Source organism: Leptodactylus fuscus, chromosome 11 (assembly GCF_031893055.1).
Source record: "Leptodactylus fuscus isolate aLepFus1 chromosome 11, aLepFus1.hap2, whole genome shotgun sequence".
Taxonomy (NCBI): Eukaryota; Metazoa; Chordata; class Amphibia; order Anura; family Leptodactylidae; genus Leptodactylus; species Leptodactylus fuscus.
Window position 1 is genome coordinate 88,958,168 of NC_134275.1, and position 21,130 is coordinate 88,979,297.

At 45.8% G+C, this 21,130-nt stretch overlaps 2 protein-coding genes across 3 annotated transcripts in view; both read right to left on the minus strand.

The window, feature by feature from the left end:
• LOC142184139 (cytochrome P450 2C8-like) overlaps nucleotides 1-13,968 on the minus strand; it is a 41,857-nt gene extending 27,889 nt beyond the window's left edge. Inside the window, exons 1-9 of one of the 2 annotated variants that reach the window (XM_075258866.1) lie at nucleotides 13,272-13,944; nucleotides 9,677-9,839; nucleotides 8,047-8,196; nucleotides 7,143-7,303; nucleotides 6,169-6,345; nucleotides 5,247-5,388; nucleotides 4,079-4,266; nucleotides 2,918-3,059; nucleotides 1,995-2,319 (exon numbers count right to left, since the gene is read on the minus strand). In XM_075258866.1, the coding sequence (XP_075114967.1) occupies nucleotides 2,135-2,319; nucleotides 2,918-3,059; nucleotides 4,079-4,266; nucleotides 5,247-5,388; nucleotides 6,169-6,345; nucleotides 7,143-7,303; nucleotides 8,047-8,196; nucleotides 9,677-9,839; nucleotides 13,272-13,451 (1,488 nt within the window). In that variant the 5' untranslated portion in view covers nucleotides 13,452-13,944 and the 3' untranslated portion in view covers nucleotides 1,995-2,134. Of the gene's footprint in view, nucleotides 1-1,994; nucleotides 2,320-2,917; nucleotides 3,060-4,078; nucleotides 4,267-5,246; nucleotides 5,389-6,168; nucleotides 6,346-7,142; nucleotides 7,304-8,046; nucleotides 8,197-9,676; nucleotides 9,840-13,271 lie in introns of those variants that run through there. The other variant, XM_075258868.1, reaches the window with a different exon arrangement.
• A 3,661-nt stretch (nucleotides 13,969-17,629) lies between these two features.
• The window catches only part of LOC142184141 (cytochrome P450 2A4-like), a 14,054-nt gene continuing 10,553 nt past the window's right edge, over nucleotides 17,630-21,130 (minus strand). Inside the window, exons 7-9 of the mRNA XM_075258871.1 lie at nucleotides 20,838-21,025; nucleotides 19,164-19,305; nucleotides 17,630-18,421 (exon numbers count right to left, since the gene is read on the minus strand). Of these exons, the coding sequence (XP_075114972.1) occupies nucleotides 18,237-18,421; nucleotides 19,164-19,305; nucleotides 20,838-21,025 (515 nt within the window). The 3' untranslated portion in view covers nucleotides 17,630-18,236. The remainder of the gene's footprint in view (nucleotides 18,422-19,163; nucleotides 19,306-20,837; nucleotides 21,026-21,130) is intronic.

Genomic DNA, 21,130 nt, shown 5'->3' on the forward strand with positions numbered 1-21,130 from the left:
ACTCAGTTGAAGATTGTTGGTAAAATACATTTCAGAATAATACAATAATATCCAATGTAAAGGACCATAAAGCGATGGCTGTAGAGTAGTCAGTAAAGGAGGGTAATATAATATTGTAGAGGGATTGGGGGGAGCAGGACGTCTGGGCGTAGTATATTTCCCCAATGTGTCTACAGGTCGGTGACTGCCTGTCCATGAGATAGAAGTATACTTGTGGCTAACATTCGCTTTGCTGTCTTCTATTCCCTACCATTCACCCCTTCAATGGGTCTCCAAGAAGTTCTTCTGGTTACCAGTTCAGAAATAGCTCAAACTACTAATAGAAGTTATACAAGTTGTTGCACTTGATGCAAAGGCGTCTGGATGAGGATTGTGGTGGGGAAGGAGTTTGGCTTCTTATGTGTATATTAAGGTCAGTTTCTTGAGGCGGAGAACATTATTAAAAGATGGACTGGTGATGTTCTTGAACTTCACAGATATTTAGGGTTGGAACAGGCTAGAACTTAACATTTCCGAGGTCCCAGTGCAAAGTCTGTGTGTATAGAGTGCAGAGTGCAATGGACTAGATGTGATATTTAAAGGGTTTTCTAGTCCTGAAGTCAGAGATATGATATGCCTCCGATCACCTGCTCAGTTTCGTGTATATCCTCTTAGTACCTCTGTGGGAGGCGCTATACACTGCTCACATTGTCTTCTGCCTGTTTGCTGCATTTCCTGCGCTCGTTCCCACAAGTATCCGAGTTCTCTCTTCCCGCAGATCTGGAGGGAGATGAAGTTGTGTCCAGACCCTGTCCTGCAAGATCTCCTAGCTCTACCCCATGACACCCTTCACCTACCCACCATCTTAGCACCCTCGTGTCCTATCTCTGTACCATGCAGGTAGTATTCAGCTGGGACTTGTGCTACACAACATTCTCCAGTGCAGCAGGTGGATCTTTACAGACAGTCCCTTAAGCAGCACTTTCGCTGTACAGCTCCTGAACTGTGCCCCAGCCCCTCCTCACACCCACCAAGCTGATTGCAGTCAAAACCTCTGCACAAGTTTAAGGGGAGGGCCTTGTAAATGAAGAGGTGGGATCCATGTGTGTGGCCCCCACCAGCAAAGCCGTCCAGCTGGGAGATGTGCTGCACAATTTACAAAACTGCAATGGTTTTGGAAACCGCAGTGTATGCACTGCACCTATTTTTCAGGGACTCGCTATAATCGCATCCACTTTGCAGGGAGTGTAAAATGCTGCAGAAAAAAAGGTGGTGTTTACACCCCGCGGGGCCCCGGCTGTAAGTGGGCGAATCACTCAGGATGGGCTTGTGCACACTTGTGTATGTGCGGTTACTGTGCATTGCATTTGCAGTGAGTTTTGTTGTGTATTGCATATACAGAAGCTCCCAATGTTTGGACTAGAAGGGACCAGAGACGTCATCAGATGTCACGAGGAGGCCAAGGAGGTGGAGGAAGGTGCGGAGAGTTGATTGCAATATTTTTTACACATCCCTTTGGCCTCCTCCTATTATTCTCTGAAGACGTCCCAGAGTATAATCATTTCACTTCTGGTCCTATCCAAACAAGTTTGGCCCCAAACAAATCTTGGGTAAGAAGTAGGGACTGTCTCATCACTTGGGAGGTACATACGAGACTGCGCTGTGTATTCTTGTATCACTGCTATATTAAGTCCTGAGAGTCATCAAGTCTATGATTTTCCTAAATGGGCAAAACTCTATTGCATCCATTGTCGATCCAGCAAGCCGTGTTTCTTCAGCCTCGTAGCATGGCGTTCACTGGTATGGTTGCACACTTCATGAACCTCATGCAATACCGTATTTTGAGAGTATATGGTGCAAAAGTAAACCCTACAAATGGCTGCTCGCCTTGTTTGGTTGTGAGAATGGTCAAAACAACCCGAAGTGCGCGTAGATAATGATGGGTCAAGTGTCACCAAATGAAGACACAATATTCAATGTGATAATAAAATGTCACAAAATTCAGGATTGGTTTTATTCTTTATATTACTATAGGGTTCGGTACAAAAAAAAAGTCATTTTATTGTTTTTTTCGCTAAGAAGATTAGAGCAGCCATCTTGTTTTCTGAGGTCAAGAACCTTCCGGTTTCAGTTATATGAGAAGTCTGTCTCTGTCTCATAAGCGAGGGATGACTTTCATCTGGTACGGACACGGTCTTGAAGCGTTAGTGTTGGGCTCGGGTCTTATACTCAGATTGTTTCGGTCTTCCGTGGGCTCCAAGGTAAATTTTTGCAATATGGTGGTTAGAAAGAGGAAGATCTCCATCCGGGCCAGACCTTCTCCCATACAGATACGTTTACCTGAGACAATAAAACAAACATACTTAAGAAAAAGTTGAGTTAGGCTAAAGCCCCAGAACCGCAGCATTGACGCCACATGGGGCACCGTATATATACAGAAGTGGTTAATCAGGGATAACAATGCACAACACTTTAACGGTACGAGGGTCTGCAATGTGCTGCATCAGAGACCTGACCTAACAAAGCATTCAAATCTGATCATAGAATATATATGTATTGTGCTACAGTATCTGTCATGGCGTGTGTGGCCTTCACAGATAAGTACGGCACCGTGCCGTGTGTTGTATAGTGGCGGTGATTGGTACTGCAGCTCAATCTCATTGGCTCGTATGTGATATGATGTCATTGACCTCTTCCAACAACCAATGGTGGAGATGCTGGACCCCCAATGATATAATACTGATGACCGAGCCTAAGGATAGGTCACACATATAGCCCAAAAATCCCTTTTCAAGTCATGTTTTTAGTCTTCCTAAACCTAGTCTAGATCCACCAGCTAGATCTAAATTAGTGATCCTGAAAATATTTTTATATACCAAACACCCGAATCCTACTCAAGTTCTGTCCTAGTGTTTTATAGGAAGTAATAATCTCTTACCTGCGGAGAACGGCATAAAGGCATCACTTTTCTTAAAGCAGCCCTTCTCATCCAGAAAGTGTCCAGGGTCAAACTCATCCGGGTTCTTGAAATATTTGGGGTCTTTCAGGACAGAGGTCAGGACTGGGAGAACCATGGTGCCCTGAAAAAAAATGTAGGAAATATGGAGATTTATAAAAATATTTCTGTAAATGTTGAAGGATATGGAAATGAGTTCTCCTCCAGGGGAAATGGAAATCCACCTATCGGAAGGCGATGACCCTGAAATTCCATCTGCGATTTTTAACAATAGTCTAGGTAGTATTTTACTAGGAGAGAGGCCATTGATGTGGATCAGGAGGAGAACTGTGTTTCCTTGTAAAGACCAACCTATAGGCAGAGGGAGATGCAACTGTGACATGGGGCAAGCCAACGTCACCCAGGAGAACACAAGTGAATTGGTGGAAGCCATGAAGAAAACCGAAAAGAGTTGATGGAAGGCGAGTATAACTTTGTATTGTTTCCACACCTTCCCTGGGCCTTCTGAAGAGACCCCAGAGCATAAGAATTCCACTTCCAATTCATGGAACTTCTAACTTTTGAAAAATTTAGGTTGAATCTGGTTAGATCCGAACCAGTTTGCTCATCTCTAGTGACCACTTCGGTTTATCATTGTGTAGCCCCTTCTAGTTGGGTTTGAGCGATTGGAGCTTTTATATCTTCCATGCACCCATATTGCTACCACTAAGGCAATGGGGTTGGGGAGTGACTTCAAATGTCTCAGTGAAGAAGATCAGTGCTCCTCAGATAGAACTGACTTAGATGTATCCACTAAACTTCATCTCAATAAGTGATCCTGATATGGTGACTCAAGCGTTTTGTGATATTTACCATGAGGACAATCGTTGGAGCCAACTCAAGGCAATATTGCATTTATTATGTGTTCAAAGCTCAGGCAGTGGAATTCCAAAACTTGTCGCTGCCACTGGTGGGACTGTATGGAAAAACATCAACAGATACAGAGACCTGGAATGATTGGCCATTCAGGATGGACCTGCCCTTAGAACTTTTATGGACGCCTGTAGTCCATACTGTAGGATCTCTGCCTTTACTGCACATTGTACTTCTGTGCTATAATGTATTACAAGGGTTCCGGAGGTTTGGAAGACGACAATACCGCACCTTAGGAATGTGATATCCCCTGAAGGTCGTGTCCTTGCTGGTGGCATGGGGAACTCCTCCAGGAGTAATATCAGCAAATCTCTGGATCTCGTGGATCACGGCCTCTGTATAGGGCATCTTACTTCTGTCTTCTATCGATGGACTCCGATCTTTGCCTATTACACTGTCAATCTCTTGGTGGAGTTTTACTGAAATTTACAAGAACAGAAGAAGGGACACGTTTCTCTAATTCATCTTACTGTATATTATGTATATTATATCTGTATTCAGAGTTCAGTGAGAACTAAATGATTGACTGCAAATTGTTTGACTGCAGAATAATACAACAATATCCAATCTAAAGGACCATAAAGTGACCCCTATAAAGTAGTCAGCAAAGGAGGGGTTGGGGGAGCAGGGCGTGCGGGCACAATGGCAAATTCATTTCACTGTGGATGAAAGTAAGGTCATGCAACTGGAGCAAGATAAGAAGATTAAAGGGGTTCTCCGGGGAGTCTGTATAAAGGGGCCTATAACAACCTGAAGTTCTATGACATCTGACTGATTTTGCAGTTTTTACTTGTTCCCCCTCTGTAGGTAACATCTGGAGTTTGTAGGTTGAGAGTAGCTGCCATATACTGCAGACAGAGAGTACAGGAGAATCTGCTCTAGAACCGTCTATAAAAGAGGACCCTGCTCTCACCAATGTGGTCCAAAGAAATACTCTTCATTCATATCCATGAATCCAAAACTACGCCTTTCAGGGAAAAGATAAGATAATCCTTTAATATTCCCACAGTGGGTACCCCTTTCAAGCGTAAACCATGGAGGAACTCTACGACTGAGTCTCGTATCTTATTACAGCTTGGTCCCTTCATCAGCTGACACTTTTTCTTTTTTTCTGTGCTCGGTCACCAAACACTATTACGCTACGTGCCACTTGGCCTTTGTTTTTGTATTTGTAGGTTAATATAAAAGATATATATAGAAAAGAACTGCACTGATGTAAGTAAAGCACTTTGGTTGTGATAAAAAGCTTTGATTTAGCATCAGCATCGGTCCTGGTCTGTCCTCCTTCTCTTATCTCCTGCACTGCCTTCCCCCGATGTTACCCCAGAACTCCCTACAAGTCTATCGGAGGAGTAAGATGGATTATTTCACATATTACAAACATAAAACTGGTTGTTACCTTGTATATCTGGATACTTCATGAGTATAAGGAAACTGTATCTCAGGGTCAGGCTTGTGGTCTCTGTTCCCGCAAAGAATAAGTCCAATATCGTCGCCTCCAGGTTTTCCTCGTGAAATTCTGTGTCCGGATTCTTTTTTTCCTGGAAAATAAAACTTTATCAATACCTTGCATGATGCTGATATAACAGAAGGTAAAAATACAATATTATCTTCCCACCCATACAATGACTTATTAGAACTAGAGATGAGCGAACAGTAAAATGTTCGCTATTCGATATTCGTTTCGAGTCGCCCCTCAATATTCAACTACTCAAATTGAATATCGAATCCTAATGGACTAACTAAAATCCTAACTCTATGGGGGGGAAATGCTCGTCTCAGGGGTAGGCAACGTTCAAACAAATTGAACTTACCAAGTCCACGAGTCGGGACTGGATTCTCCAAGAAGTCTTCTCCGTGCAGCGTCCCCGCGGCGTCTTCCGGCTCTTCATTCACTCTGCCAGGCATCGGGCCTGGGCAAAGCTGACTATGCATGCCCGCACTACAAGAAAATGGCTGGTTACAGTCAAAGCGGCCATTTTCTTGTAGCACGGGCATGCGCAGTCGGCTCTGTCTAGGCCCGATGCCTGGCACAGTGAATTCAGGGCCGGAAGACGCCGCGGGGACGCTGCGCGGAGAAGACTTCTAAAGGTAGGAGAAGAACCAGCGTTGATTGGCCGACTGTATAGCATTCGGCCAATCAATGCTGGTTCTGCATCAAATTTTTCCATTCGAACAGCGAGTAGTATTCGATCGAGTACGAGTATTTTGAATACCTACTCGATCGAATACTACTCGTCATCTCTACTTAGAACATATTCTACAGATTGTTACTTGCTATTGACCCCTTCACATGTTCTACCCGTTTCCTACAAACCCACCTCCTCCATCTTCACGAGGAAGCAATCGATGAAGTCTCGGGGACAGTTCTCATCCAGGGTGTCTCGGTGCGACGTCACCCTGTCCTTAACAAACCGTTTTATCTTATCCATAAGTGTGAACATCTTGAGGTGAGGACCCGGAATGTGACGCATGATGTTTGGGAAGATGTTAAGCAGCTATTTTAGGGGAAAAAAAGCCATAGAAAAAGCAAACATTTATTTTTCCGCTAATATCCTATGTGACTACATTAGATACTTCGATATTTCAGTGACTTTTGTTATTGCCCTCACGATTGTTGGCTAAGCTACCAAGCATATATTGGTTAGACGTCGGGGACAGATGGAGGAAACTATAACTGGAGGATCAGACTACACCAGGTTTGTTTGTAGTCTTTAACCATGGAGATACATTGCTAAAGTCAACGGTGGTAAATAATGATGAGCAAACCGGTTTGTAATAAGCTGGGATCATTGAGAATTTCCAACGAGCCCAAAATTTTGTGTGTTTTGTTGCCCATAAATACGTCAAAGTTGGGGACCAGTCAAGGTGTCTGAAAATAAAAAAAACCCTCAACTTTGCTGAGCCTCGCCATTCCATCCTCCAGCAGTCCAGTCTCTTTCCCAGCAATCTGCTAGGTCTTGTGGTCTCCAGATCTCTGAGGCCTCTAATTTGGCCTCAATGACCCTGTGGGGGGATGCCAAGCACATCACAGTTTGATCTTACAGTATCTTCCTATATGCTGTATAGTCAAAGTGTAATCCACATGACCTGGGGGCCAGGAAACATGGCGGCCAGCCTGAGAACAACAAACAAGACCAAACAAGTTCATTCTCAAACCAAATTTCTTGCCAAACATCCAAAATTTTTGCAAAACAAATCTGGAGAGCTTTGACCACCATTGGTAGCGAATGGTGGTAAATCCATGAGAATGACATCGCCCCCATAGACATGATAGAGATTCTACAATATTTACCTGCCCTAAACGGCTGTTGAACAGCTCAGAAAGATTGTGAAAATGTAACATGACAGTCAGGAATTTCTGGTCTTCGTAGTCAAATCTATCGCCAAACACAACGGAGCAGATGACGTTGGACACAGCGAGTCTCAGCATGTCTTCTGGGTTAATAGGACTCTCTGTAAATATTAAGAGATGGTCGGTCATTACTGTAATGGGGGTCTCCAGGACTAAGAGATCGATGATCTTTGTTTAGGATATTAGGTAGTATGGAATCAAGCGCCTGGTACCCCTGCAGATCAGCTGGTTACAGAGACGGCCACATTTGGATGAACGTTGCAGCTTCTTCATACAAACACTGTTCATCAGACTGAAGTTCTTTGGCTCAAAAGATAAAACTGATTCTGAGGGCCTACAATCCATCATCCCCTAGGAAACACACCCTAGTAGTTTCTAAATTCATTTAGTTTTTGCTGGGCCTCAACAGTCCATTATTGAGTTCAAGAGCCTGGGCCCACTGGTGGATCTTCTGGCCGTCTAGTGGCCCCGTCCCACACATTACACAGCAACTCTGCTTATCACTGCCCTCTTCTATTGGATGGGACTGTGATGCAATCCAGCCATGTGACCAATGAACGTGACCTTACATGGCCTGTGATTTGAACGTGGCGCTCACTAAAGCAGCCATGGCTCAATGGAGAGTCTGCCGGCTTGGCCATACTTAGAACTTCCATATGAGTAGTTGGAGAGACTCACACGTACATGGCCACTGTCTATTCACTGTGGTTGTGGATGGGACCCTGTTCTTGAGATAGATGGAGGTCAAAGAGGTGGACGCTCATCTATTATCTATTCCTTTACGTCTGCACACATGGATATGGATCCACAGCAAATATGACAAGTATTTTGGACCTCCACCCACCTTTCTCCTTCATAAATTTCTCAGCGAGACATCGGGCTTCTTCCTGGATTCTTTCTTCAATGCTTCTCTTTCCCATTCCAAAACTTCTCAAAGTTGTCAGAGAAAACCGCCGAATGATTTTCCACCTCTCTCCGTTGCTCGCAATGACCCCTGTAAATTTACCCAACTTTAGAATTAGCCCAAAAAAAGACAAATAGTTTGTAACAAAGTATTTAAGAAATAAGATTCCAAGAATTCACCAAGGTAAGATAAGGTAAGATAAGGTAAGATAAGACTGTGTGGTCTCACCACTCAACTGTGACAGACAGGTAACAGCAGACGCCAGGGAGTTTTTTTGTCTTTTTTTTTTATTGTTAAGCACTGTTGACCTGAACTCAAATATTTTGGGTCCATCACACATGAATCACTATTATATAGGGTTGAGCAATCGGGATCGGAAAAGATCGGATTCCGATCGTCGATCGAGTAAATTTCATGATTGCGATCGGAATTCCGATCCCAATCTTTTTAGACAAGATCGAGGTCAGAGGTTATTTCCCACAATGCTTTGCTACTGGCCAACAATGTTAGGTAGGTCCTATAGGAATGAATAGATGCCACCGACACACAGCCTGTGCCGGCATCCGGCCGCTTAACCCCCTGCGCACTGGCTGCGTCCATTCATTCTAATGGGAGACTAGCTAACATCTCTAGTAGCTAACACTTACCTGCACAGAAGCGCTGCCGCTGGTTCGGTCCCCACTGTTCACGCTGTTCTTCTTGCCTCGCCACCCCCGCCTCCCAGGTTAGTGTTACAGACCTATGAAGAAGGCGGGGCTTGTGGCTTAGGAGAGTGTGAGCGGGTACTGGGAGGGGAGCACTCACATCACCCGCCCACACTCTCCTAAGCCGAGGACAGCGGGGATCGGAGCAGCGATCTGTGCAGGTAAGTGGACACCGGGGGGACTAAGTAGCCAGAGGATTTTACTACACAGCGTGGAGCCTAACAATTAAAGCGTTACATTTTTAGACTCCATGCTGTGAGTGAATAGGATCATTTTTAAAAATCCGATCTTCGATTATTAAAAAAATCCCATTGACTTGCATTGGGATCGGGATTGGGGTTGAATGGAAAATGATCGGAAATTCGGACTTTAAAAACGATCCTGAAATCTCAAGATCAGCTCAACCCTAATATTATACTTTCTTTAGACTCCAGAGTATAGAAAGTGGAGGCCCAGGGGTGGTGTGGAAACTCCAAAAATACCCCACTTCTCTCACCGTTCCTGGGCTCCCATGTCTGGTGTTTCCTTAGGATATGTTCACACAGAGTTTTTTGCAGGTGGATTTTGATGTGAAATCCACCTCAAAATCCGCCTGCAAAAATGGCTCCCAGTGACTTCCATGGAAGCCGCTCACTTTTTTTTCTGCTAGCTAGTAGCGGAAAAAACAAACAAATGACCTATCTTGCCACGAGTTATGCGCGCGGCGTCCGCGGCTGGAGACATGCTCCTGTGTAGGCCCTTTTATCCTAGGCCTAATCAGGAGCGGTATGTCGTGACGGAAAGCCGATGCTGCAATGGATTGTCAGGGGTCGGGATCTCATACAAACCTATATATAGTAGAGACACTGATGCTCCATTATCCTTACCAAACTCCTTAGAAAGAATCTCCCCGGTTCCTATTTCTCCTCTATCACTAAACGCATCACTGCGATCCACCAGCGCCTCCTTCACCGCATCGTACCCGGTCAGTATTACCATGGGATAGTTTGCTATGTAGAGGGTATAGACCGGTCCGTACGTCTTACCAAACTATAGAGATAGAGAATACATTATATAGCAGCGTATGTAACACTGCGGCCATTGTCATTCCTAGAGAGGAGGATCCTGTACATGAGAATCCCATAAAATAAGATAATCCTTTAATAGTCCCACCACGGGGAAATCCAGTGTGTTACAACAGCCTGGATATATAATACAATACTGATATATATACAATAATGATACAAAATACAAATACAGAAGCTCCCGGTAGAGACAGTGACAGTAGGTGCAGATAAAAAGATAAAAGAAAGCAGATAGTAGGAGCAGATCACAACTTCAGGATCATTTAGTTCTCAGTGCGGAGTGATCTTCGCTCGGCCTGATGTAGATTATACAGCTTGACCGCGGTTGGGAGGAAAGATCTCCGATAGCTCCTTCTCACACTTGGGGTGAAGCAGACGGTCACTGACAATACTGCCCGGTGCTATCACGGTCTCATACATGGGGTGGGAGTTGTTCTCCAGCATGGACCTCACCATGGACAGTATCTTTCTGTCACCCACCACCTGTACTGGGTCCAAGGGGCTCCCCAGGACAGAGCCGGCCCTTCTAACCAGCCTGTCAAGTCTATTTCTGTCCCTGACTGGTATACTGCTCCCCAGCAGGCCACTCTGAAGAAGATGGCTGATTCTACCACAGGGCCCGCTGTGGCCCTTTCTGTGCAGCACATCCAGGTGATCGGCCCAGTCCAGCTTATTATTGGGGAGCGCACCCAGGTACTTATAGGTCTGGACTATCTTAATACTCATGCCCTGGATGTCCACCGGATTCAGGGGAACTTCTCCACTTACTAAAGTCCACCATCATCTCCTTGGTCTTCCCAGCCTTGATCCTATAGTGGTTCCACTGCCACCAGTCCACAAAGTCCTGATTTAAGTCTCTGTATTCCCTGTCGTCTCAGTCTGTGATAAGGTTACTATTGCAGGATCATCGGAGGACTTCTGTAAGTATTCGGACAGGATGAGGGACAGGACAATCCTGCACAGAATGCTGATACTTTATCAGAAGATTTACAGCCATTACAGCTATTAGTCTCTCCGGAGCCTGAAACTTTAGAAAGATTTTGGTCAAGTCCAGTTTGATCCAAATCATCCAACATGTTAGGTCAGTATATCACTGTATGGGGGCCAAAACAAGGAGAAAGTATACTGTTAGGGGCCAAAAAAGAAGAGAACAATGTAATGTGGGGCCCCAAAGAAGAAAGCGGAAAAAGTCAATATACGGTGTGGAAGCCACTAATGGGGGTAATATAGTGTGGGAGCAAGTAATTGGGGTAATACAGTGTGGGAGCAAGTAATGGGGGTAATACAGTGTGGAAGCCACTAATGGGGGTAATATAGTGTGGGAGCAAGTAATGGGGGTAATACAGTGTGGGAGCAAGTAATGGGGGTAATACAGTGTGGGAGCAAGTAATGGGGGTAATACAGTGTGGGAGCCAGTAATGGGGGTAATACAGTGTGGGAGCAAGTAATGGGGGTAATACAGTGTGGGAGCCAGTAATGGGGGTAATACAGTGTGGGAGCAAGTAATGGGGGTAATACAGTGTGGGAGCCAGTAATGGGGGTAATACAGTGTGGGAGCAAGTAATGGGGGTAATACAGTGTGGGAGCCAGTAATGGGGGTAATACAGTGTGGGAGCCAGTAATGGGGGTAATACAGTGTGGGAGCAAGTAATGGGGGTAATACAGTGTGGGAGCCAGTAATGGGGGTAATACAGTGTGGGAGCCAGTAATGGGGGTAATACAGTGTGGGAGCAAGTAATGGGGGTAATACAGTGTGGGAGCCAGTAATGGGGGTAATACAGTCGGGAGCAAGTAATGGGGGTAATACAGTGTGGGAGCCAGTAATGGGGGTAATACAGTGTGGGAGCCAGTAATGGGGGTAATACAGTGTGGGAGCCAGTAATGGGGGTAATACAGTGTGGGAGCAAGTAATGGGGGTAATACAGTGTGGGAGCAAGTAATGGGGGTAATACAGTGTGGGAGCCAGTAATGGGGGTAATACAGTGTGGGAGCAAGTAATGGGGGTAATACAGTGTGGGAGCCAGTAATGGGGGTAATACAGTGTGGGAGCAAGTAATGGGGGTAATACAGTGTGGGAGCCAGTAATGGGGGTAATACAGTGTGGGAGCCAGTAATGGGGGTAATACAGTGTGGGAGCCAGTAATGGGGGTAATACAGTGTGGGAGCCAGTAATGGGGGTAATACAGTGTGGGAGCAAGTAATGGGGGTAATACAGTGTGGGAGCCAGTAATGGGGGTAATACAGTGTGGGAGCCAGTAATGGGGGTAATACAGTGTGGGAGCCAGTAATGGGGGTAATACAGTGTGGGAGCCAGTAATGGGGGTAATACAGTGTGGGAGCCAGTAATGGGGGTAATACAGTGTGGGAGCCAGTAATGGGGGTAATACAGTGTGGGAGAAAGTAATGGGGGTAATACAGTGTGGGAGCAAGTAATGGGGGTAATACAGTGTGGGAGCCAGTAATGGGGGTAATACAGTGTGGGAGAAAGTAATGGGGGTAATACAGTGTGGGAGCAAGTAATGGGGGTAATACAGTGTGGGAGCCAGTAATGGGGGTAATACAGTGTGGGAGCCAGTAATGGGGGTAATACAGTGTGGGAGCCAGTAATGGGGGTAATACAGTGTGGGAGCAAGTAATGGGGGTAATACAGTGTGGGAGCCAGTAATGGGGGTAATACAGTGTGGGAGCCAGTAATGGGGGTAATACAGTGTGGGAGCCAGTAATGGGGGTAATACAGTGTGGGAGCCAGTAATGGGGGTAATACAGTGTGGGAGCCAGTAATGGGGGTAATACAGTGTGGGAGCAAGTAATGGGGGTAATACAGTGTGGGAGCCAGTAATGGGGGTAATACAGTGTGGGAGCCAGTAATGGGGGTAATACAGTGTGGGAGCAAGTAATGGGGGTAATACAGTGTGGGAGCCAGTAATGGGGGTAATACAGTGTGGGAGCCAGTAATGGGGGTAATACAGTGTGGGAGCCAGTAATGGGGGTAATACAGTGTGGGAGCCAGTAATGGGGGTAATACAGTGTGGGAGCAAGTAATGGGGGTAATACAGTGTGGGAGCCAGTAATGGGGGTAATACAGTGTGGGAGCCAGTAATGGGGGTAATACAGTGTGGGAGCAAGTAGGGGGTGTTATATTGTGTCGGCCAAATAGGGGCAGTTTTCTGATCTGTCATTGGGAGGTGTGGCCTACAATATTAATTAGCAGTGCCACATCATGCCGATAAGATAAGATAAACCTTTTTATTTTAATCCAACAAATCAACCAAAGATTGCCGGATTGGGTATTTTTTGGGGAATTTTCTCGCCTCAGGCAGCAGAGAGAATAGGTTCTCTCTTGTATGTGACTGGTGTCCTAAGAAGAGTAGTAAATAGATCAGTGGACAGGACTTACCTGAACTAAACACCGAGGCAGTTCTGAGTTGTTGATCTGCAGCATATTCCCCAGGCCGGGTAGAGGGGTAGGTCCTGGGGGCAGGTTCCTATGTTTGACCCTTCCCCACCATTTAATGAGGTATATGAGTAGAGCGACTCCAGTAGCCAGGAGAAGAGTTGATCCAATATTCAGAGCCATCCTGAGACTACAGCGCTGTGTGTACTGTGTCCTGGTCCCGGTGACTGCAGCACTGTGTGCACTGTATCCTGCTGTATATATATATATATATGACCAGGACAAGGGCGAGCTGCCAGGATACAGTCACTGCCAACAGGCTGGGTGTGTATAGAGGGCAGAGTGCAATGGACTAGATGTGATATTTAAAGGGGTTTTCTAGTCCTGAAGTCAGAGATATAATATGCCCCCGATCACCTGCTCAGTTTCGTGTATACCCTCCTAGTACCTCTGCGGGAGGGGTTATACATTATTGACACCTGGCTCTACCTGTCTTCTGCATTTCCTGCGCTCGTTCCCACAAGTATCCGAGTTCTCTCTTCCCGCAGATCTGGAGGGAGATGAAGTTGTGTCCAGACCCTGTCCTGCAAGATCTCCTAGCTCTACCCCATGACACCCTTCACCTACCCACGGCCATCTTAGCACCCTCGTGTCCTATCTCTGCACCATGCAGGTAGTATTCAGCAGTCAGCTGGGACTTGTGCTACACAACATTCTCCAGTGCAGCAGGTAGATGGATCTTTACAGACAGTCCCTTAAGCAGCAGAATAGTTGTACAGTTCCTGAACTGTGCCCCAGCCCCTCCTCACACCAGCCAAGAACCTCCTGCATCCGCACAAGTTGGGGGAATGGGAAACAGAGGAGGAGGGATCCATGTGTGGCCCCCACCAGCAGAGCCGCCCAGCTGCACAAACTTCCTGACCGCTCTATTGTGACCATTGTGTCATCAGTGCCTCGGGTACAGCTGATGGGTGCACAGTTTTAGGAAAGCATGTCATTTGGTGAAGTCACCCCCCTCACACAAAGTTGGCAACTTGCATTCAGTCCTCGCTTAGGCTTGTATACACTTGTGCATGTGCAGTTATTATACATTCACTGCCTTTGTAGGGTGTATTGTCAACTTTTTAGAATGTCTAAAATTGCAGTTTTATTTACATACAAAGGAGGGGAAAAATGCTCTGCCTGTGACTCGAGAACTGAGACTAAAGCCCAGAAAATTAAGCCACACCCCCAAAGCACTTCCCACTTATTTGCATATGAATAAACCATCCCTTTACTTGGGGCTTCAAGGCTAAATAACACAGGTATATTTGGAAACTATATTTGGATTTCCAGTAACAATCCAAAGGTCAATATAAATTTGTTATTTATTTTGCTTCCTTATATAGCGCCATCATATTCCAATTGTTTTGGTCATTGTCCCTTATAGGGCTCACATCTGCACATCTGCATTCCCTATCATTACGTAGTAAAATGCAGGACCTGCTACTGGCAGAAAAAAATATAATCTGCAAATCCTGGATATTGTGTTGGATGAAGGACAATTTTCCACTGGTGAAATACAGGCCGTGTTTGTGGAAATAGTATTGGTACAAATCCTGCAGTGTCATCCACAAAATGAAGTCAAATCAGAACCCACAAAACCTTACAAGACAGAGCAGAACCAGGAGGATAAATCAGGAGACAAGTGAATCTCCAGTTGGAAGCCAAAGGTCAGTTCCGAGAGGTAACGTCAAAAGCAAAATCAGACAATTGGACTTCCAGGAACAAACAAGCTAAACACCCTCCTACTTTCTAAGTAACATTATTAATAAAAAAATGTATAATTACTCAGATCCCTGGGGCGGTCCTAGGGACATTCTCTGATATTCCAGAGATGATCCGTTTCCCCATTTCCGGAAACAGATCATCACTACTACTCCCCCCCATCCACTTCACTCAAACATACCCATGCACAGCTTCTTCCATCAAAACAAGTCCTCCTCCTGTACTGGCAGGGCACACGCTCTTCTCCTAGCATTGTGCATGCACTGGTGCCAGTGAATCACCTCTATTGTGTGTCTACGCATGCGCAGTAGAGGTGACGCATCGGTGGGAAAGGAGCGCACATAGTACAGGAGGAGAAGAGGCCGTATCACAGGAAGAAGAGTAAGTATGTAATATGGATCGGGGGTTGGGCTGAATTGGTAGGGTAGGACATATAGGATAACTAAGATAGGAAGAATAGCTAGACAGGGAGGGGTGTAATGGAGGGGGGAGAGGGGTTAGGAAGTTACATAGCAGGAAGCAGAAAGATGTAAACAGAAGTAGGAGACACTAGGGGCCCCCCATAGACACCCATAAATCACTCAAAACACACTTATTAACCCATTAATAGCACCAGTACACATTTTGTAAAAAATATTTTTTGCCCGGAAAACCCCTTTAAGATATATTCAGCACTGTCCCTTATAAGGCTCACAATCTAAATTCCATATCAGTATGTCTTCTGAGTGTGCCGTAAACTGTGCCGCCCAATATATAGAGCAGCCAGGCACAAACAATCAGAATATGGAAGCCACACTAGGTACAAGCAAATAGCAGGCAGCTGGATGAGGGGGAAGAGGCGTTAAATATCCCTCCTCGGCTGGGAGAAGCCCCGGAAAACTCTGAACACTGCGGAAACTTCACTGGTCGGGACAGTCACCTTAAAGCAACAGCAGATAAAATGAGATTCTTGACAATAACAACAAACAATAGTAAGTACTAGAGATGAGCGAACAGTGAAATATTCGAGATTCGATATTCGTTTCGAGTAGAGCCTCAATATTAGACTACTCGATCAAATATCGAATCCCATTATAGTCTATGGGGAAAATGCTCGTTTCAGGGGAAACCACTATTCACTAAAGGAGAGTCACCAAGTCCACGAGTAGCAGGAGGAGAGTGTTTAGGAGGAGCGCTGTGCAATTAGAGTGCACGGACCCCATAATAGTCTATGGGAAACAATGCTCGTTTCAGGGGAAACCACTATTCCACCAAGTCCACGAGTAGCAGGAGGAGAGTGTTTAGGAGGAGCGCTGTGCAGTTGAGGAGTGTTTAGGAGGAGTGCTGTGCAGTTGAGGAGTGTTTAGGAGGAGTGCTGTGCAGTTGAGGAGTGTTTAGGAGGAGCGCTGTGCAGTTGAGGAGTGTTTAGGAGGAGTGCTGTGCAGTTGAGGAGTGTTTAGGAGGAGCGCTGTGCAGTTGAGGAGTGTTTAGGAGGAGCGCTGTGCAGTTGAGGAGTGTTTAGGAGGAGCGCTGTGCAGTTGAGGAGTGTTTAGGAGGAGTGCTGTGCAGTTGAGGAGTGTTTAGGAGGAGCGCTGTGCAGTTGAGGAGTGTTTAGGAGGAGCGCTGTGCAGTTGAGGAGTGTTTAGGAGGAGCGCTGTGCAGTTGAGGAGTGTTTAGGAGGAGCGCTGTGCAGTTGAGGAGTGTTTAGGAGGAGCGCTGTGCAGTTGAGGAGTGTTTAGGAGGAGCGCTGTGCAGTTGAGGAGTGTTTAGGAGGAGCGCTGTGCAGTTGAGGAGTGTTTAGGAGGAGTGCTGTGCAGTTGAGGAGTGTTTAGGAGGAGTGCTGTGCAGTTGAGGAGTGTTTAGGAGGAGCGCTGTGCAGTTGAGGAGTGTTTAGGAGGAGTGCTGTGCAGTTGAGGAGTGTTTAGGAGGAGCGCTGTGCAGTTAAAGCGCACAGACTCCATAGAATATAACGGGTCTGTGTGCTTGCCGCGAACTGCCCGCATAAATCATTTGTGCAGGCAGTGCGCTGCAAGCACACAGAGCCCATTATATGCTATGGGGTCCCTGTGCTTAATTGTCCAGTGCTTGCAGTTGCGCTGATATTCTGTTTGGGGGGGGGGGGTCCTCCTGTGGACTCCTTCCGGACGGGAGGCAAGCGCTAATGTGAACCGGCCCTTACTCGTCCTGCAGAACCAGCATTGATTGACCAAATGGTATACACTGTATAGCATGCGGCCAATCTACGCTGGTTCTGCAGCAGGCTCGTCCTTGCTAGTCGGGAGAGCTGGCAGCTTGCGGTTATGAACGAGCTGACTTTTTCTCATAGGAATGCATTGACCAGCGTTGATTGGCCGAATGCTGTACACTGTATAGCATTCAGCCAGTGTACAGAATGCTTTTATTCCTCCAAATCTAACAGCGATGTTCCAAATTTTCAAGAAAAATTTGCAAACCCATTTTTTTAGGGAACAATTTAGTTCTGAGGGGACATTTCAAGGCCTGTAGAATAGAAATACCCCATAAATAATCCATATACTGACCATAAACAACCAAAACAGCGTTGAGGAAGTTTATTAAAACTTTTGGCATGTAACCAAAATGGAGGTGACATTTCATTTATTTTTCAATAATACTGTTAGACCTAAAATTTACACATTTAAAAGCCAGAAACAAGAAAATGCCAGAAAATGTCTCTGTAATTCGGTAATATCCACCGTAAGGACGGAGACCTCTGTTCAGGCGCACGGCCCGGAGTACGGGGGAGGAGCACTAATGGGTTGTTTGAGGGCAGATTTTTGCTTTGTTTTTGGATTGTTTTCAGGCGCCCTGATATATTTACGGAGTCCGTGAGGAACCAAAACGGTGGACAATGAGGGCTTCTTGCAGAGCATTATGGGTGAGCCTGCCCGGTCTCTGAGGTCGTGCGATCCCTTTCTCGATCCCTTTATCCTGCATTTTGTTCCATTTTAATATTTTTATTCTGCTCAATAAATTTCCTGATTGTTCTATCAACGTAAACCAGATCAAATGGTAAAAGGATGTGACACGTGAAAAACAGGCCGGCGGTGAAAAACAATGAAGAAGTCTATGAATCCTTGTGGAAACAAGTCTTTGTATTGTTTTACTTTTACAATCAAGATCCTCCAAATATTAGAGCAGATGTCTTGTCTTGGGAGGTCGAGAACCTTCAGGTTTTATTGGTCTGAGAAGTTTGTCTCCAACTCAAAGCCGAGGGATGACTTTCATCTGGTACGGACGAGGTCGTGAAGCGTTAGTGTTGGGCTCAGGGCCGATACTCAGATTGTTCCTGTCTTCGGTGGGCTCCAAGGTAAACCTTTGCAATATAGTGGTTAGAAAGAGGAAAAGCTCCATCCGGGCCAGACCTTCTCCCACGCAGATACGTTTACCTGAGAAGACAGAACAAACATACTCAAGAAAAAGTTGAAGTAAACGTCAAAGGCTCGTCAGGTTTAGAAACTCATTTTAAATGTATGATTAGGATTTTCCAAGTCAAAAGAGGAGACGGACCCCTGTTCATAGCTGAAGCTGAAAAATTGTTGCAGTGGATGCAAAAAATCTCAAAGTCCAGTCTAACCAGCTAACTTTGTTGAATAAGGTTCCCTTGGGTGCAATCTGTCACATAATGGTGGTGAACTTTCATGTGTTTTGAAACGAATGATCCCCTAGATGAATCTTAAGGGTTCGCCAATCACTAGCACAGTCTTGTGCGCCACGACTTAGAAACCGTCATGGCGTTATAATGAATATGTCAGGCCCACACCGCCCCCCATCATGCTCTACTAACGTCTGCACAATGTGGCAAGCAATGAACAGTATGATAGTTGTGGCTTGAATGATAGTGGTGGTGCACGTTGTCACCAGAAAAGGTCTTTCACCAAATATGCACCACAATACTATCCCTCTACGCCAAAAAAGTGGGAGGGATTGATACCCCCCCCCCCCCCCCTTGTGTGTATTTAAAGATAAAGCAATACAATGAATGATCTTATAAGTCATGTTTTCGGTCTTCCTAAATCTAGCCGAGATCCACCAACCATATCAAAAGAAGAGTCGCTCAACCTATATTCAGATACCAAATCCCAGGTTTCCTTGGAGCAAAACATCAGTCATACTTTAATAATCCCTTACCTATGGAGAATGGCATAAAGGCATCACTTTTCTTAAAGCAACCATTTTCATCAAGAAAGTGTCCGGGATCAAAATCATCTGGAGTCCTGAAATGTTGGGGGTCTTTCATGACGGAGGTCAAGACTGGAAATACCAAAGTGCCCTGAAAGGAGATGAATAAAATGCAGAGATGTAAAAGTGTCACTAAACAGGGTCTGGGTAATGTCGGAGGAGTCTGTCACACACAGATGCATGTGACGTGGGGCGCGAGGGTGGCTCTCAGGGGTTAATTTACTCCACTCACTCAATCTTACACTCAGCATTCACTCAGGCTGCAAATTGACCGTGAATCACTCCTCAACGCAGTCCACGCACCCTAAGTGCACGATGCCACCACTTTGGGCTCAGCAGAAACCTGACACACATAAGAACAAGCAAACAGTTTTAAAAATAAAAGGAGAAAAGACTGAAGAACCTTACACTTGGAGTTATTTTGTTTCCAGGAAGCTTGGAGGAGAAGTATGGCCACTACATCACAAGATTTGCATGTCATTTACGGTCTTTTGTAATGTGAAGCTCCAGGCTTAGTCACCAGTCAGTCCACAGTCTAGTACAAACAGTGCCACTGGTCAGTCCACAGTTTAACACATACAATCTAGAGCAGGGGTGCCCAATAAGTCGATCGCGATCTACTGGTCGATCACAAAGAACGTATGGGTCGATCGTGGGATGCAGCCAGGGATCCCCGGTGTCTGCTTGTTCACAGTGCAGGCTGAGAGTCGACTCTCAGCCTGCGCTGTGAACAAGCACTCCGGACACCTGCAGGCCGGACAGCAGCAGCTCCGGGGAATCACGCGCTCCCTGCTCTTAGGGATGGAGGGAGCCGGGGTGCTGCTTGTTCACAGCGCAGGCTGAGAGTCCTCTCCGGACACTGGCAGGCGGGGCTGCCGCAGCTCCAGCCTGCCAGTGTCCAGAGATAACTCTCAGCCTGCGCTGTGAACAAGCAGACACCGGGGATCCCTGGGCGGCCACAGAATGCCGCTGTCTCCTGCTGTCACGCTCCGCCTGACCCCACCCACATGCCCGGCCCCACCCACAGACATGCCCTGCTCCGCCCACAGGCCCGCCCCCAAAAGAAGTGGGTAGTAGATCTTTTGCCTTGGTCAGTTTATAAAGTAGCTCACATGCTGAAAAAGTGTGAGCACCCCTGATCTAGAGCAAATGCTCCAGTTGGTCAGTCCACTGTCTAGACTAAACTCTACCAATGGTCACTCCATAGCTAAAGAGGTTGTCCAGGCTAAAATATTATTTTTTAATGAGGCCAGAGGAGGTCTAGGCTGTAGCATGAAAACAATTCAGATTTTTGCTACCCATGATAAAAATTTGAGTAAAATGCAATCAAAGCAATAACTATTCCCAATATGGTAGAGCCTAAAAATGACACCGGGCTCGGCCAAAAATAACGCCCTATACATCCGCGAATATGGAAATAGAAATATTTTGGACTTTTTTCTTAAGGGGTTAAAATGTAAATAAAACTATATAGATTTGGTGTCCCCGGAATCGCAACGAAACCTAGAATACAGACTGGAGAGAGAAGAAGATAAGTGGTCACCTTGACTTCCATACTGAAATGTAAGACTATATGGGAAGATATAAAGGAATGACACGATAGAGAAGACGACAATACCGCACCTTAGGAATGTGATAACCTCTGAAGGTCGTGTCCTTGCTGGCGGCGTGGGGCAATCCCGCAGGGAAGATATCGGCAAATCTCTGGATCTCGTGGATCACGGCCTCGGTATACGGCATCTTACTCTTGTCTTCTATGGATGGGCTCCGATCTCTGCCTATTACATTGTCAATCTCCTCGTGGATTTTTGCTGAAATTTACATAAACAGAATAAAGTGTGTATTGTTGTAAATTATAATTGTATTCGTAGTGTAATTACAATGAGATTATTAATTGGAAGCCTTGACATAGTAAT